Below are 16,376 nucleotides of genomic sequence, written 5' to 3'. Positions count from 1 at the left end.
TCCTTTCTACAACTCAAAATAGTCTTTTTGTTCTCTTTTATCCTTTCTGAAAGACAAGATAGTCTTTCTGTCCTCCAATATCCTTTCTGCAACTCCAAAAATGTTCTTGTCATAGGTGAAGAGGTGTTGCAACTGGTTGGCAAAAGCCATTCTTGGGTTTTAGGTGCTGCATCATACCCCCAAAAAAATGTAGGCACTCTTTTCAAGGGCCTACATTCTAAAAAAAGGTTGTAGGCACCTACATTCAAAGATCCCATAAGTTTGGATGGGAATTGAATGTAGGTGGTTTCTTTTACCACCTACATTCAATCTTTCAAACATGTTGGTGTTTTTTGGACCATACACATACAAGTTTGGTTTGTGGGCGGACAATGGCAAAATCTTTGACCTATAGTACCTGGCACATAGAATAAGTTCTTCATTTGTCTTGTTGTATTTTATTCTATTTCATCAGTATCAGAACATCTCAAAGTAGATTGCTTCTTACATGAGGCACAATAGGGGTTGGGCGAAGCGCTGCAATAATTCAATTCAAGTTTGACCGACAGAGGATTCCGCCACAGGAATACCATGGAAGTCACCCAAAGGGTTGGAGCCAGAGATATCACAGATTTTGGCCGAGGCCAGCTGCCCCGGTCTCTCCCAACTTTTTAATCACTCGGAGCCCGTGCAGAGTCGACTGACCAAGGGAAACATCCTGATCATCCGCTGAACAGGGCCTTAAAGCGGTGAGTCCATTCGACTTCTTCAACATTAATTTTTATCCTAACACTGCCAATTTCTTTTCATGTGGCCTGATCATAATAACTGCTTTCTTTTGATTTAGATAGCCGCACCAATTGCTGAGATGTAAGTCATCCATCTATGATCTCCGTGCCAATTGGCTGATATCTCTTGAGTGCCTTAGGCCTTTCCAGCGTCTCTCTTGCAAAGGCTTATACCAATCGAGTTCAAGCTCCAACGAACCCATGCGGATACTATGCTTTTGAATGGTGGCGAACTTTGCATCTCGGGCACGGATTGCTCGCCTGCTCGAAGAGGATGTTCCGCGTCGACACATCTCATACGATGCCCATCCGCGTGTTGACGTTGCAACATGGACACCGCGGGTTTGTTACATGACGGCTCAATTCTGGCCGAACGAAATCATTGCGCTGCATCAACGACTCAGATTCCCTCAGTCCGTTTCTCTAGACAACGGCTGCATCGAAACGGGCCTCACCGCACTGGCGATGTTGTTAGAACACTGTCATGCCTTGAAATTTCAGGCGGTTACCACTCCAGAGTAAGTTCTTGGCCATTCCTTGGGCTTTCAGCAGCTGTTCTGTTTGCGGATGAAGTTTCAATTTCAAATCGGCTTGCCATCGACTCACTCAAATTTGTTTCATCTGAAACAGTATCCCGACCCATAGTTGGGAAGTTTTTGCACCTTGCGAGGTTCTACCGCCAATGTGCTAGAATGAACCCATTTCGAACCATGAAATTCAAAGACGTTTGCATCACACTCACTTACTACCCCTTCATGATGCAAGAATCTCAGAAGGCTATCAAAGAGTTATTCTTCCTTCACTGTTGAATTTTTTCTCCTAAAGTCATGTCCTTCCTTCATTGTCTGTCTCTTTCTTTTAAAGCTTAAAAGGAAGCAAGGTAAATTCTTTCATCATATAACCTCTTCTGAAACACAAAAGAAGATTAACTTATGTTTATGATGTATCTTTTTTTCTAGAATGCTACGACTTCTGAAGTTCCAGATAGTACTGAAGTAAAGAAAATCGAAAAGAAAAAGAGTGGTACTGTTAAATCTACTTAAGAACTACTCTCACCTTTCTTCTCTTAATTATCTTTTACTTCCTTTTCTCTCTTTTCTCTCGCTCATCTTTTGTGTGAGTGTGAGTGTGTGTTGTTGATTTTTTCATGAATTTCATCTGAAGTGGTCTAAACAATTCAAAAATGTTAAAATCAATTGTTTGAAGATTTCAGTTTGAATGTGATGGTTTATGCTGAAGTACATTGTTATGAAGGACAACAATGAAGAAAAGAAATGCAACTGGTGCTGTGTGATTAAATGTTCTGTTCCGTCCTATATATCAGTCAAAGGTAACGTCAGACTAGCACACACAAGCTACCAAGACCGAATAAAAAAACTCACCCATGAGGTTGTCCACGCACATAAGGGTGCCACTTGCCAATGTGGAAACCGACCAGCCTTCGAATAGAGAATTGGCCCATGGTACCCAAACAGGTTAATCCGGATGAGGACGAAAAGCCAGATGGACAAGCATCGGCAAACGTCCTCATCGGGTTCCCCCGCAGAAGCCACCACGGGCACCACCGGGGCCTCAGTTCCATCTGTGAAAGGTGCCAGAGGCTAACCCTGGCTAACCTCTAGTAGTCGACCAGAGGCTTTTGGCTGGCGAGTAGAGGGAATATTTGAACAGACAGGGCAACCGATGGTCGGCCAGCGTGCTGCGCCACCCTATTTTTTTTTGGTGCAATAAAGTGGATCAAAAAAATAGGGATTTTTGATATTGTTTCCACCCAATTCAACAGTGGCTGAATTGAGTGCCAGTGAGATTCAACTACAGTTGAATGGAGTTATTGCAGCGCGTCGCCCAACCCCTAATGTGTGAGATATGTCCATGAGGGTGGTAACTTCAAGAAGACTTGGGAGATAGGATCCCCGAGATGAGGAAAGGAATCCTTGTTCTAGACTACATAGAAAAAGACTAGACCAAGGACCTTTTGGGTTTTAGATGACAACATGTCCCAATGCGTCTCCATGGGATGAGGTACTCTTGTAACTCTGCCTCCATTAAAGAGGTGGGAGCCCTATAAGGTAGAGACTCCCCCAGGCATCTAACACTCTTGTTCCCCGGTCGTATTATCTCTTTCAAGTCTTCTCTAATCTGATTTTAATCCCATCATCAACTATCAACTGATCTCAATAGTCTAAGATTTCTTACATTTAGTTTTTCACTTTACGAAAATCAGACATCTTTTCTTTGAAACCTATATACAATTATCCTTAATCATCAAATCTCCTTATACACATAATCAATCTAAGTCATTAAGATTCAGTCTAAATCATTCAGATTACAACAAACTCCAACCTTTAACCTATCTTTTCTATTTGACACTTCACTCCCACCTTATTTCAAACACCCATTTTAATCCTTGTCAAACTTATCTACCTCCTACCATGTCAACTGCTGAGCTAAGAGCGATACGAGCAGCGAGAAGAGTCAGAGGCAAAGTACCAGCGGAGGATGCTCAACCGGGTCTGGCAGCTCCAGCAAACCCAGCACGTTCAGTACAACCGGCATCTATCGACGGACAAGAACTGGGCCAAGACGGCCTAGCAGAAGGTGCGGAGGAGGATAGAAACACTGCTGAACGAGAAGAAGAGGAAGATGACCAAGGAGGACAAGTCAACGAAGCAATCGATCTAATCGGTGCTGAGTCCGACTCGCAAGATTCTCAAGAAGAACGACACACCAATGATGGTCGGTATGAGGAAGACGAAGATGAGGGAGGAGAAGGCAGAGGTGAAGAACAAGATGAACCAGATCACCCATCCGATTCCACTTCAGATTCTTCCGACTCATCCTCAGATAGCAGCGAAACTAGCTCGACATCATCAGAGGAAGGAAGTGACAAAGATAGTTCTGATTCAAACTCTTCATCTTCAGGTAAGTTCGTGGTACCTTGAAGTGTTTTGCAGATATTCTTTTTCAATCTCTGCACCAGAAACAATTCCATCATATAGATAATAGAGAACCAACCTCGGTTAAGCACAATAACGCCTCATTCCCCATTATTCCCACACTAAGGATGAAATCCTTTAGTTCCCTTCCCACACTACACCCCACCAATTCATTAAAGACATAGTCTTTTAGTTTCCTTCCTATATTCTCCCGTAAGACGATGTTCCATTCCGTCGCAGTCTCCAGCTTCAAAATAGACAATGATTTTCTGTCATAATATCCAAAAATCTTGATCCCATGCATCAGTGATGAATTCCCGCTTCAATAATCCATGATATCCTCGCTTGGATGATGATAATTTATTGACCCAGAAAACCTTTCTGTTGTAATTTGGTCTTTTTAGACAGGGAAGCGAAAGCAAAGAGAGTGAAGAAACTCAAAGCGAAGTTGAAGAAAGCAAAAGCTAAGGTGTCGAAGAAGAAGGATAAGTCAAAGAAGGAACGTACAACTAAGAAGAAGCGAGACAAATCTGGTAGATCCGGATCAGAAAAGAAGTACAAGGAAAACGGGATACGCTTCGAACCAGAAGCAGACCCTACCTCTACTCTGGCTCACCTTTGACCTTACTGGTCGAACGCCCTAGATAAACTAACAGAACATATACCATTAACCGTATTATTTCAACCTTTTGTGAACAAAGATAGAGATGAAAGTCAGAAGAAGTAAGATTGAAGTCCCATTGTACTAAACAGCCTGAGTTCAATGAAACAAGGAAAGGCGAAAGACTAACAAATAACTTTTGTTAGCCAATCATCCTCTTCGAAGACATCTAGAAACAGAGGTTTAAACGCTCCATCAGAGTTTACCTTGAACTTTGGAGAATGGTTTGAAGGCATCAGACTATTACAAGAATATTCAGAACTGTATGGCTTTAAACGACTGGCCCAAGATTTAGAAGGACACGTTAAAAACGTTATGGATCTCAAGAAATCCTCTGAATGCTGGATGACGGCTTTGCGTTACAACATAGCTTTTAGAAAGGCCCTCTTCGGCCACAGAAAGAAAGGATCGGCAGTCAAGGGAGGAGGTACTTTAGTCCCAAATCTGGTCCAACAGGCAAAGGACAGATCAGCACGATTCCACGAGTCAAACTTCGGTGATTCAAACCCCTATGCGTTAGGAGGTAAACTTCAGTTCAAAGACCCTGAGACAGGAGAAAGGTTGTAGTGAGTCTAAAAACAAACTTAAGCATTTTTACCAGAAAGGACAAGAAAAACTGACCCAAATGTAACGGGAAAAAGCCAAGCAAATCAAACAGGGATGCAAGTGAATCCACAATTCGGAGACATCAATACGCTAAAACAAAGGAGAACCCCAAGGGACTACGGGGTACCTTTCAACAGCCAAATGACTACGAACCACCTTGGGATGAGACCAATCATCAGAATGCCTATGGCTCACAACCCAGCCCTTCCCCAAAGGCCTGCAACGGCTCCGATTGTTAGGGGAAACCAAAGTTTTAGAGGTGGTAGCGGTGGTAACCAAGGGAGAGGTGGACCATCAAGACCTAGACATGCAGGGTAAATTATCAGATACATGTATTTCCCCTGTCCCATTCATGTGCTATCATTGCCCTTTTCCATACTTGCAGACCAGAGACAATTTTTCCAATTTTTCCGACCGGTAACAGACTTATTTCATTAGCCATTCTTTATTATACACTTTCACTACTGTCGTTCCTATTGTTACTTGTCCTACAAACTTTTTGGAATATGAACGTTGAAACAACCTTTTTGCCAAAAATTTTACTTCTGCTTAAAGATCGAACGAAGTACCAATGCAAAGAGCAAGAACTACGCAGAACAAAATGCTGCATACTCTAAAACTGGGTTCCTCAATCTATGTGGAAAACCCAAGGTGAAACAGAGAACAACAAATTCCAGTAAGAGAAGAAATTGAAAAGCAGAGTGAACAGAAGAAACCACGGCCGAATAATGCGTCGTGCGAGATGAACATCAAGAAGTGGGAAGTTGAACTGAAATTGAAAGGCCTATTACCAAAGTATGATTTTGTATTAGAAGGTTTCCAAAATGGATTTCATCAAGGCATACCGGATCACAAGATTAATGGAATGGACCATTTTGTACCCGACAATCATCAGTCAGCTTTACTAGCCAGAGAAAAGATTGAATCAAATTTAGAAGACAAAGTAAGAGCAGGAAAAATGTTTGGACCGTTTGATTTGGAAACGGTAGCATCATATTTTTCGTTCTTCAGAACAAGTCCTCTGGGGGCAGTAGTAAATGGGGATGGGTCTTTTAGACCGATAAACAATCTATCATACCCGAAGAACGACAAATTAATTCCGAGTGTAAATTCATTCATAGACAAAAACGATTTTAAAACAAGCTGGGACAACTTTCAGAATGTATCAACTTTTATATCAGAATCAGAACTAGATTTACTTATAGCCTTATTCAACTGGGAAAAAGCTTATTGACAGATCCCAGTACATCCTTCACAGTGGCCTTATCTTTTAATATCAGATTTTAACAAGAAGATTTATGTTGACACCAGAATAACTTTTGGTGGAGTAGCTGGATGTGGAAGCTTTGGAGGTCCGGCGGATGCTTGGAAGGAACTGGTCAAAAGGCATTTCAATCTAGAGGAAGTTTTTAGGTGGGTAGACAACAATTTACTAGTTAAAAGGGCAAGTGAACCTTTGAGCATGGATGAAATAGTGAAATTCAGTTTAGAACTTGGAGTAAAAACAAATGAAACAAAATTTTCACACTTTAAAGAGGAACAAAAGTACATAGGATTCTTATGGAATACATCAAACAGAACTGTCAGATTACCAGAAAACAAATTAAAAGAAAGAATCAAACAACCAGAAGAATTTTTAGAAAAGAAAGATTTCACTTATAAAGATGTAGAAAAAATGAATGGGAAACTATGTCACGTAGCATACATAGCCCCCCAGTTAAGATGCTACCTACAAAATAACTATAGGTGGTTACGAGAATGGTTCAATAGATTTGCAAGAAGGAAGATGCCATTGTTGGTCTTGAATGACATGAGAGTGTGGCTAGCAGCTTTGAAGAATTTCCCGAAACTACATGTCATTAAAAAGAGAGAAGTAGAGGACATAGGCTGGGTAGGAGATGCGTCAACATCTTTCGGAATTGGAATCATCATTGGAGACCATTGGGCGCAATTCAACCTTCGAAATGGCTGGGAAACACCACAAGGAAAGCCAAAGCGTGGGATAGCTTGGTTGGAGACAGTGACAGTACGACTTGGACTCCTGGTGGTACAAAAGTTACGTAAGATAGGAGGAGCTTGGTTTAAGGTCTTAACAGACAATACAACAACAGAAGGAGTATTAAGAAACGAAAAATCTAGGGACTTTTGGGTAAATGAAGAGTGGAAAGAGATTACGAACATTCTGTTTACCAAAGACTGTCAATTAGAACAACAAAGAGTCGAAACGGAAAACAATGATGCAGACTTGTTTTCTAGGGGGTTAGATACGTCGCGAGCTTGGTTCATGCAGATTCATTTAGACATACCAGGAGACCTGTTACCCTGGCTAGAGGATTACGAAAGTGTAGGGCAAGGAACACACTTTTGAGAGACGAAAGACGTAAAAATCAGACGTAAGTTCTTTACACAACTGTCAATCAAGACAAATATAAAAGAAGAGAATGGAAGTTACTGACAAGAGAGTACTCCCAGGACATGTTAAATGGAGACATTGAATAAGATACCACATCAAAAAACATCATATAAGTACACAATTATAAAACTAAACAATTTCGCCTTCCATTGAATAAAAAGAATTCTATATCCCAAAAAGAAAACGGTTCAACCCACTCTACCCAAAATTTTTTCCAATTGTTCCTAAAAACACATCATCTGAAAAGAAAGGTGAGGAGTAAACCGATCTCGCATCAGCTGACTCATGAGCCAACAGTACTGATGCCATTCTCCGTCTTTGCTACTTATTCACGCAACAACTTCAGCACAAAAAAAAAATGAAAGATCTAGCACCCTTCCTATCTTTGAATAACAACATACCTCAACGCCTTTCTGGAACGCAACGCCACATGATTAGGGCGGGTTGGTCTCTTGCAACTGTTCAAACTTATGCGTCAGGAGTAAAGAAATTCAAAGTCTTCACAGCATCAAGGAACCGGCGAGCAATACCAGCCTCCAGCAAGACTGTAGAACTCTTCATCATCTGGGCCGGACACAACTTCAATACAAAAGCCACCAATAAACCAATAAAAGTAAAGACCATACAAAAGTACCTAACAGCACTGCGAACCTGGCACTCCTTCCATGGTTTCTTCTTCCCCGAAGTCCAACTAACTTGGCTAAAATCAATCTTAAGAGCTTGTGCAAAACTCGAGTTTCGAGCCCCTCCCCAAGAAAATTAACAAACAACGTCCAGTAGCACCTAAGGACTTGATCACTTTGATTGGCAACATAGCGGAACACAAAATCGACGCGAAGGGCTTGAAAGCACTAGTACTCACCGCCTATTGGGGCCTCGCACGTCTAGGAGAACTCGTATACAGCACAGCAACTTACAACCCCAAGATGGCAAAAGGAGTGCTAAAGTCGGACCTGACCTTTTTGTCCGTGGGTGGTGTCAAGATGGCTCGGATAGCTCTACAGGAAGCGAAGACTGCCGCACCAGGGGAACTCCAATACCTCTCTTTACGCGCGACCGGCAGGGTCCTGTGCCCGGTCGAGGCACTTAAACGTTTAGCGGCTTGCTTGGAGAGGGTCAAAGATCCACGCCTATTCATGACGTACGGGAAAGACAGAACCACTGTGATAACACGAGCTACCGTTGAAAGAAGTCTAAAACAGGCCTGGGGCTTGGCTTCTCACAAATCAGGCCATTTGTTCCGCATAGGTGGGGCAACTTTACTGACTAGAGCAGGTGTTGCCACAGAAGACATCAAGACTCTCGGGAGATGGACCTCCAGTTGCCATAAGTTGTACCAGCGAGAGTGGAGCGAGGGCCAGTGGGAAGCAGCTAAAAGGGTCCTACTTATTACTGGGGATACCATCCCAAGTTTTCCTTAAAACGTTGTGCTTGTGCTAAATGTTTGTGCCCTTCTATATGCAGTAATGGAGTACAATCGTATTTGGTTCTATCACCTTATTTAGTTACATCTCAAACGACTTGTTTGTTGGTTTTTACCTTGAGAGAGTGAAAACAGCTTCAAGCTGGGACCCAGTAGTGGGGCGACCCTGCCAGGCTCAGGACTGCCTCCCAGCCCAGAGAGTAGGGGTCGACAGGCCACACTCCCACTACCAGGAAAAGAAAGGGGTGATCTTGTCACACGAGAACGTCTCTCTAGCTACAAAGCCAAGAGAGACTCGCCTGTTACCCTTTCTCTGAAACTAACTTTTCGTGAGAGACTCTCCCTAGGAAAGCTCTACAAGAGGTTTTATGCCCATACTCTATGACATAGCAATTACCTTGATAGCTAATAGCTATAAGGTATATACTACCCTAGAAAGTAACTAAAAGAAGAGTTCACATAAGACAAAATGGACCATACTGTCAAATTCTTTGCTCTTATTTTCAACTACAGTATTCTTTGCATATGATATCCATGAGTATGTTGAAAGTGCTTTGTTCACAATTTCTGACTTTGATTTACTGGGATGATATATTCAAACAGTGGATGTCAGGATTGGATATATCTCCCAGTATACCTGTCAGGGTGTTCTTACACATTGGAGCCAGCACTTATGTATTTAGCAAGGTTCTTAGCTGTGTTTCAGGAACCTTTTTTAAGGAACATTCCCAAAGTTTCACAGAAACAACCATGCCCTCACCAGGGCACACCTTGAATGATTTATAGGTGAAAAATGTGGTAAAATTGTCATGATTTTGACCCATAATACCATTATATGTGTAACCAAATTTATTAATTTGAGACTATATCAGCCTACTTGGACCTTAAAAATAGCTATACCAAGCCTATGTTGACAGACCAAGATACATTTCTTGTGTTAATTGTGTAAAAAAACAACAGGAAGACAGGCAGACAGCTGGTGTTCCCACAAGGTGTTGTTGACTAGGCTCGAGTGTGACAGGGCACAGACTGTCAGCTTTAGAAAGCAGATTGGCCTGGCGGGCTAGGTCCAGGTTGTGGCTCTACTCCATATGTACCAAGGCTGGCCAGATTAAGTATGTATCTCACACTGTCTTCTTGCAACAATTTTTGTTCTAAAAAGTCACAATACAACATTTCCACCTTTTGTTCAGTGATAATTTTTTCCATTTCAATTCTTTGGGACTCTCTGAATCAGGCTCCAGACTTGACAATGTACACTTTTACATAAGCTTTACAAATTATACAACAAATCAGTGCAAGTTTGAGCAAGGAAGTATTCACAATCAAAACCAAAAGTACTGCACTTCCATGAATCATTGGTTTGTATATTGGGTAGCCTGTACTATACATCTGGCACAAACTAAAAAGTCCCAAACCTTGGTTAAAACTCATTAGCCCTGAGTACTAAACCAGAGTACCAATGGGCAACATAGTATCCTAAAAACCTTAAAAATAGCAATTACAACTCAAGGCTCAGTTTCAAGAGTCAAGTTACATATGATTTAGCATATGTAACATGTGCAGAACACATATCAAAGAGTGTGAACATACACAACTTTGATGCATACCAAAGCTATGTATATTTCACAGACATAACACCTATGTAACAAGTGAGATATACTTATAACTCATGTTGTGGGTGTGGCGCAAAAAGCGCGAAAAAGTTGCGCCCAGGTGCGGGCGCGCCTGGTAGCGCCCCAAATCTTCAAAATGTGTAGGGGCGCGCCCCATAGTTAGTCCGCGGGTTTTTGTCACCATCTCCATCAGAAATGCCTGAGGAGGAGTCGAGGACTCTGAGGAATGTCCTTCATCTTGGGATTGACATATTGGTCCAACAGTCTACCTCACTCTGAGCTGTTGTCACTTGACAGACAGAGTCTTGTCCAAAAGATGTAAGCACTTGCTGTAAGAGTTTCATGCGTATAGAGTTGCAGTTGACTTCCATTTACCGTGATATCTCTTGCAATCTACCTTGCAATCAATGACTAGAATTCTTTCATTGGAAACTATGTATCTGTTGGCCCTGTGATACTGGCCTCTGCTGATGCAGAAGATTTTTTACTTTTTTCTACTTTTTTGGGGCAAAGGGCGCGCCTGACCGGCCCTGCTGGCACCCGCGCCACTCCAATCAATTTTTTTTGCGCCTGGGCGCGCCCACAACATGACTTCTAACCCAGTAGTATCTGTGTTACTGTCATTAACCTAACCATAGAACCACAATTTGTGCACACTTGTATTCCAACAATTTCCAAGATTCAGACTATATAAACCCTGAAAATCCACCCAAAATGAGAAACATCCCACATTCAACAACACCATGGAGTGGTTCTCAAGCAGAAATATTGTCAGTGAGGTCTGCAAGTGGTTGAGGTCCTGAAATTGCCGGAGAACTGCCTGAAAAAGGCCTGTAAAAGGCCTGAAAATGGTTTGTGAGAACCAGCTACATACCAGCTGCAGTCAGATTGAGTACCATTGGTAGTGGGACTGCAGCTGGTGTGCGTGATTGAGTCTGAAAAAAGGCTGGCAGGCGCCTGTCAGACATCTGCCAGACTGTTCTGCCTTTTAATAAAATCTTTTATAAGGTCAAATTTAATAAAGCTTTAACCTGCTTTAACAGAACTTAACCTCAACTTTGAATCATGACATCACTCAACAAACCAAAGAACCAACCAATTGATCACTCAAAACCATTCTCAATAACTTCAACTTCATCAAATCCATCTCAACTCATCATCATCAACTTCATACAACTATATCATCATCATCAAATCAAATCAAATCAAATCAAATCAAATCAAATCAATCTGATCAATCAAATCAAATCCCAACTTCATTCAAACCATTCAAGAAAACTTATCATCTAAGAACACCCCTTTAAGATCACACAATTGACAGACTTTTCACAAAACACGCTTTTGTATGATATTCACAACCTTTTTTCTCATCATCACTACTTTTGATGTCATCTTTTTCATTGATAGCTACACTTCCTGGAACAGTTTTATATAGTCACTCATCTGGTTGGAGATTTGCTCATTTTTTTGGTTTGTCTTTCAATCTTATCCCAAATGCTTTCTCACCATTTACTCTTGATTGATTTTGCTAACTCTTATCTATCAGTTTGATCATAAGGTGTCAAAGCAGAAGTTGAAGGTATAGCCAAAGCAGATACCATCATAACTGTCAAATTCAATCACACAATTATCTTGCTACAGGTGATAAAGGTGGTAGAGTAGTACTCTTTGAGCATAATGACATAACTGTGCATATTAAATCAAATTCACATCTGTCTCATTGACCACCATGTGTAAGAATTACCTCAGATCCAATCTATGCAATCTGAAAATCATAACATTCTCATTTTTGAAATCTAATTCACTTGATGATAACAATTATGATAAATTGTAAATTAATAATCAGGTGATTTCAAAAGTTAGTCAATTGTTTTTCACTCTTTCAAATCTAGGAAAACCCATTTCAATCACTGAATCTGTTCCTTTTTTGAACTATCATAACAAGAGCTGGTGTAATTCTATTAGGAACATAAATTGATGCAATTTCTATAATGTTAAATTTATCTCTACAATCTATTGATATCAACTCAACCACAAATCAAAATTAATAAGAATGTGAAGAATCAATTGAAAATTGATATTCTAATGGGAAATTTTTCCAACAGAATCAAATCCCTGAATCTCATCATTCAATCTTTTCCACCCAAGATTCATGTTCAAGTTATGATTCCCACATGTTTATTTAGTTTCAACAGAATACAATTTGTATCTTCATACTATATACACATCACACTCATCATTATCACATTTGTATATGCCTGAAAAAATATTTAATGCAATTGATAAATTGATGTCCTTTTGATTCTTTGAATCAGCTGTCTGCTAGCCAAATATTGAGGCTGGCAGCCGTCTCACTGGACTATTTCTTGAGGACTGGTGTTGAGCAGGACCCAGGACCCCAACTGGTGATCAACCCTCAGCATACATTTTGCATTTGACTTGCAGGCAGGCTGCAGGCGGTATTTGAAAGGTGGTTGCAGATAGTGGGACTGGATCCTTTTTGCAGACGGTCAATTGGTGGTATACCCCCAAGCCTGCGACAGTATACCAAAGTCCTATTTTAAAGGGCGGGGCGGTTGATTTGGCCTAGGCGGGTAGCAGGGTCCTGACTAGTCTAGCCCTGGCGGTTAGTTGTTCAGGACTCTCTGCTCGAGAAAGTATATACACAAGTGAGGTCGACGTTCATTTGTCCCTCACTCGTCTTTCTCCTTTGCTTCTACCTGTGCCGCCAAATTATAGGCTCTCTCCTTTATTCTCTAATCGATTCCAAGTTTTAACTCTTTAATACTAGAATCATAGAGAATTTATATTTTTCTTTCAAAACTCCAATTTTTATCTTCAAAAGAATTTTAGAAAGTCTTTCAATCGTGATTTCAATATTTAGATATTCAGTTTTCGGAGAGAATTTCTTCTTTCTTCTTTTTTCCTCTATCGTTGAGTTCTGATCTTATTCTAAGTTTCATAATCTTTTACGCTCGATCAAGTGTATGACGAAACAAGGTTCTTCTAATCTCATAATTAAAAAACGATTAGCAAAAAAGACGAACTCCATCAAGCATCTAGTTTCAAACAAACACTCCGGAACTCAATTAAACGCAGGAAAGAAAGAAGATCAAGCCGCGGCTAGAGCAAAGAGAGCGGCGTCACGGTCAAGAGAAATCACGCCGTCACATTCTCCAAATATGTCCAACTCTTTGGAAGGCCCTTCACTAGAAGGGGCATCGGTTACAACCACTAGTGCACCTCAAGGCAATCCAGAGGAACGACAATTGCTGGATCATCATGATGTAGGAACGACTCAAGAACAAGTAGGGGAACCCTCCTCCCGCAACACCAGATCGATTGGTACGGCGGATAATGCGTCCAGACGCCTGAAGCTAGTCCTAGGGAAGAAAAAGAAACAGACACAAGTTGTCTCTTCGGAAGGCTCCTCGTCTGATGACAGTTCCGAGAGTGAAGCTCTTATTAACAAGGACAAAGGTTAGCGTTGGTGTCAGTTTTTTGTTTTTCTTCAACTTTTTTCATGGGTTAGCGCCACGTGTTCGAATCTACGTCAGTATTTCGATTACACAGGCAGCTTTTGCCACTTAGGACTGCAGGCTGCGTCACGCGCCGCTAGTAAAACTATTATGTTTTGAATCAGTCTGGAAACTCGCTGCTCTACGCGCGTTAACTCTAGGAGACCCCCCCCTTCGTATTACTAGGGGATGGCTGCGTTTCGCGCTAGGAAGATCTCTCCCTGTCCTCCTCATATCATTTCCGCTCGCTAGATTATCCAAAACAAGTTTGGTTTCTCTTGGCTGACTCACCTTTGGCACTTCTGGTTTTTACCATAGTACGTTTTCAATCCAATCCGAAAGGAAAGAAATCGGAAAAACAACTCTTGGTAGACGCAGTTGTAGATGCCATCCAGAACGGATCTACCAAGCAAGTCAAGAAGGTGTCGGCAGAACTTCACGCGAAGTACGGCCAGTCAGGTTCGGGGCCGAAATCTTGGATGAGCAAACCGCCGTCCTCGCCTTCTAGATTCGCTTCCGGGTCGACTGGAACACCACAAGTGACCAACGCCGAACTAGCTGAAGCCTTGCTGGCGGATCAATCCTTCCCCGACTTGGGCACGGCTTCTGGGGGTCAACATCCTAAATCGAAGACGAGCCGTAAACGCAAAGACAAGAAGACGATCTCGGAGCCTCCTTCCTCCGCAGAAATCCAACCCCCCTCAAAGAAAGGGAAGAAGTTTAAAGGAAGGGTGTCAACGATTCAAGAGTTCCCTTCTAGCTCCTTGAGCTCCTCTAGCTCCTCGGATTCATCTCCTCTAGTTCCTCCTCGTCTGACGAGAAATCGGAAGGCAAATCCACTGAATCTTCGTCTGATGAAGATCCAGAGATTAACTTTGAGAATCGCCATCTCAAAGCAGCAGACCTTCTCGATCTCCCTATCAAATGGGACAAGGGCTTTCGTCGACTCAGATCTTATGTCCCTCTGACGGTATTTAAACGTTCTTCCATAAATTATTGGCATACGGTAACCTCTCTGTTACAAACTCCGTCCTCTAGTACCTCTCTTCCGGCTCCGGAAGTTCAGCTTGAAAGGCAAATTAACTTTGGAGACTTTATGGAGATGTGCGACTTGGAGGCTCGGTACGCAAGGGAAGTATATAACCTCAAACCTTACGCGGACTATATCGAGACTCACAAAATAATAGTCACCAGCTTGAAGAGAAAATACAAGTGCTGGATGGTGCGACTTCGTTATCACCTACTGGTCAGAACGGTTATATTTCGCCGCAGGCGAATTATTAAGAAGTCTAAAAGCAAAAGGTCGAAGAAGGATAAGGTCGTCTTACCAGCTGGTCTTCAACCAGACATTGAAGACGCCGCGAGATGGGAGGCTGAGGTGGCGGGGGATCTTCGATTTGAAGACAATCCCTATGCTCCGGGTAACCCAAAGTTCGGTTTCGATTTCTCATCAGGCAGACCTCCGGTGATCAACCCAACCACGTCCATGCCAACTGCACACTCTCAAGTGACCCACCAAACCGCGTCTCCTCATCCGTCGGGCTCTCCTCTGAATGCGGCTCAACGTGGCAAGAGGGGAGGCAAGGGCAGAAGGAACAACTCCAAGTTCCTAGCGCCTGTGCAAGAGGGACAATCTTTTGTTCCTTGGAACAATTCCCAGTCTGGTCATACTACGAGGGTTATCAACCAGTTCCCACATCAGGTAAGATTGCTCGCTTGAAACATAGTGTTTCAGAAATTTTGACTCATGGCTCATTTGGCTTCGTGGTGATTTTTGAAGCCTACTGCTTCGGGGAGTGGTTCGCAACAGACAGCTGAAGGGACTCAAGCTCCAGGTCCAGGCGGTGGTCCCCAGGTCAATAGCAACTATAAGGGGAAAAAACCCTGGAAACCGGCGGGAGAAGTGGCCAAAGATAACACCTTGACTACCAACAGGTGAGGAGCGATTCTGAAGGAATTGAGGATGTCGGGCGGGTTTTGCCCGTCTCCCTCCTCCTCCCCGTCTCTCTTCATCCATACGTTTCTCTCCTTTTATTGTTCCTCTATCTTTCGAAATTTCGATTCATCTTTATGATCCAGGGGGGGTCCAGACCTATGACGGTTTTTTTTCTGACTCCTGTTTTCAAAAAAAAAAAAAAAATTAGTTTCCCTTCTACTCCTCGAGATAATTTTGTATCGGATAGTGTGATTTTGGAGAGCAACGTTGTAGTTCGGTATGCCTGTCTGAATTTGTCTCTATCTAAACAATTTGTTTTCTCATCCTGGGGTTTTCACTCTTCCTTTTCTTGCAATTCATGTCGTTGGCCTGTTGATACTCAAAGCCGAACACGGAGAGAACACAGGATTGATGAAATCATCAATGATTCTATCATAACGAGCGAGTTTCTATTAAGCAACGAGGAGGGCCTCTGGGAGTCTGATTCTGAAACGGATGAC

The 16,376-nt window shown here is 42.2% G+C and overlaps 4 protein-coding genes across 4 annotated transcripts; all 4 read left to right on the top strand.

The window, feature by feature from the left end:
- Positions 1-828: 828 nt before the first annotated feature.
- On the top strand, positions 829-1,737 carry MELLADRAFT_71876 (uncharacterized protein; the record flags this gene model as incomplete). The annotated part of the gene is made up of 4 exons (XM_007410108.1): positions 829-849; positions 908-1,285; positions 1,398-1,647; positions 1,727-1,737. 2 exons carry the CDS (start codon positions 990-992, stop codon positions 1,456-1,458), a joined length of 357 nt encoding a protein of 118 aa, XP_007410170.1.
- Positions 1,738-3,199: 1,462 nt separating this feature from the next.
- Positions 3,200-5,487, top strand: MELLADRAFT_106466 (uncharacterized protein; the record flags this gene model as incomplete). Its single annotated transcript, XM_007410109.1, has 6 exons — positions 3,200-3,689; positions 4,108-4,236; positions 4,348-4,426; positions 4,763-4,930; positions 5,006-5,284; positions 5,409-5,487. The coding sequence occupies 6 exons, from the start codon at positions 3,200-3,202 to the stop codon at positions 5,485-5,487; spliced, it is 1,224 nt and encodes a 407-aa protein (XP_007410171.1).
- An 8,117-nt stretch (positions 5,488-13,604) lies between these two features.
- MELLADRAFT_63146 (uncharacterized protein) lies at positions 13,605-14,908 on the top strand (the record flags this gene model as incomplete). Its single annotated transcript, XM_007410110.1, has 2 exons — positions 13,605-13,902; positions 14,259-14,908. 2 exons carry the CDS (start codon positions 13,605-13,607, stop codon positions 14,906-14,908), a joined length of 948 nt encoding a protein of 315 aa, XP_007410172.1.
- A 518-nt stretch (positions 14,909-15,426) lies between these two features.
- On the top strand, positions 15,427-15,879 carry MELLADRAFT_106464 (uncharacterized protein; the record flags this gene model as incomplete). The annotated part of the gene is made up of 2 exons (XM_007410111.1): positions 15,427-15,642; positions 15,721-15,879. The coding sequence occupies 2 exons, from the start codon at positions 15,427-15,429 to the stop codon at positions 15,877-15,879; spliced, it is 375 nt and encodes a 124-aa protein (XP_007410173.1).
- Between the last annotated feature and the right edge of the window lie 497 nt (positions 15,880-16,376).

The sequence above is a fragment of the Melampsora larici-populina genome (genome assembly GCF_000204055.1).
Source record: "Melampsora larici-populina 98AG31 unplaced genomic scaffold MELLAscaffold_18, whole genome shotgun sequence".
NCBI classification, from domain to species: Eukaryota; Fungi; Basidiomycota; class Pucciniomycetes; order Pucciniales; family Melampsoraceae; genus Melampsora; species Melampsora laricis-populina.
Note: the sequence above shows the minus strand (reverse complement) of the source record. Positions and strands in the feature narration are given on the sequence as shown.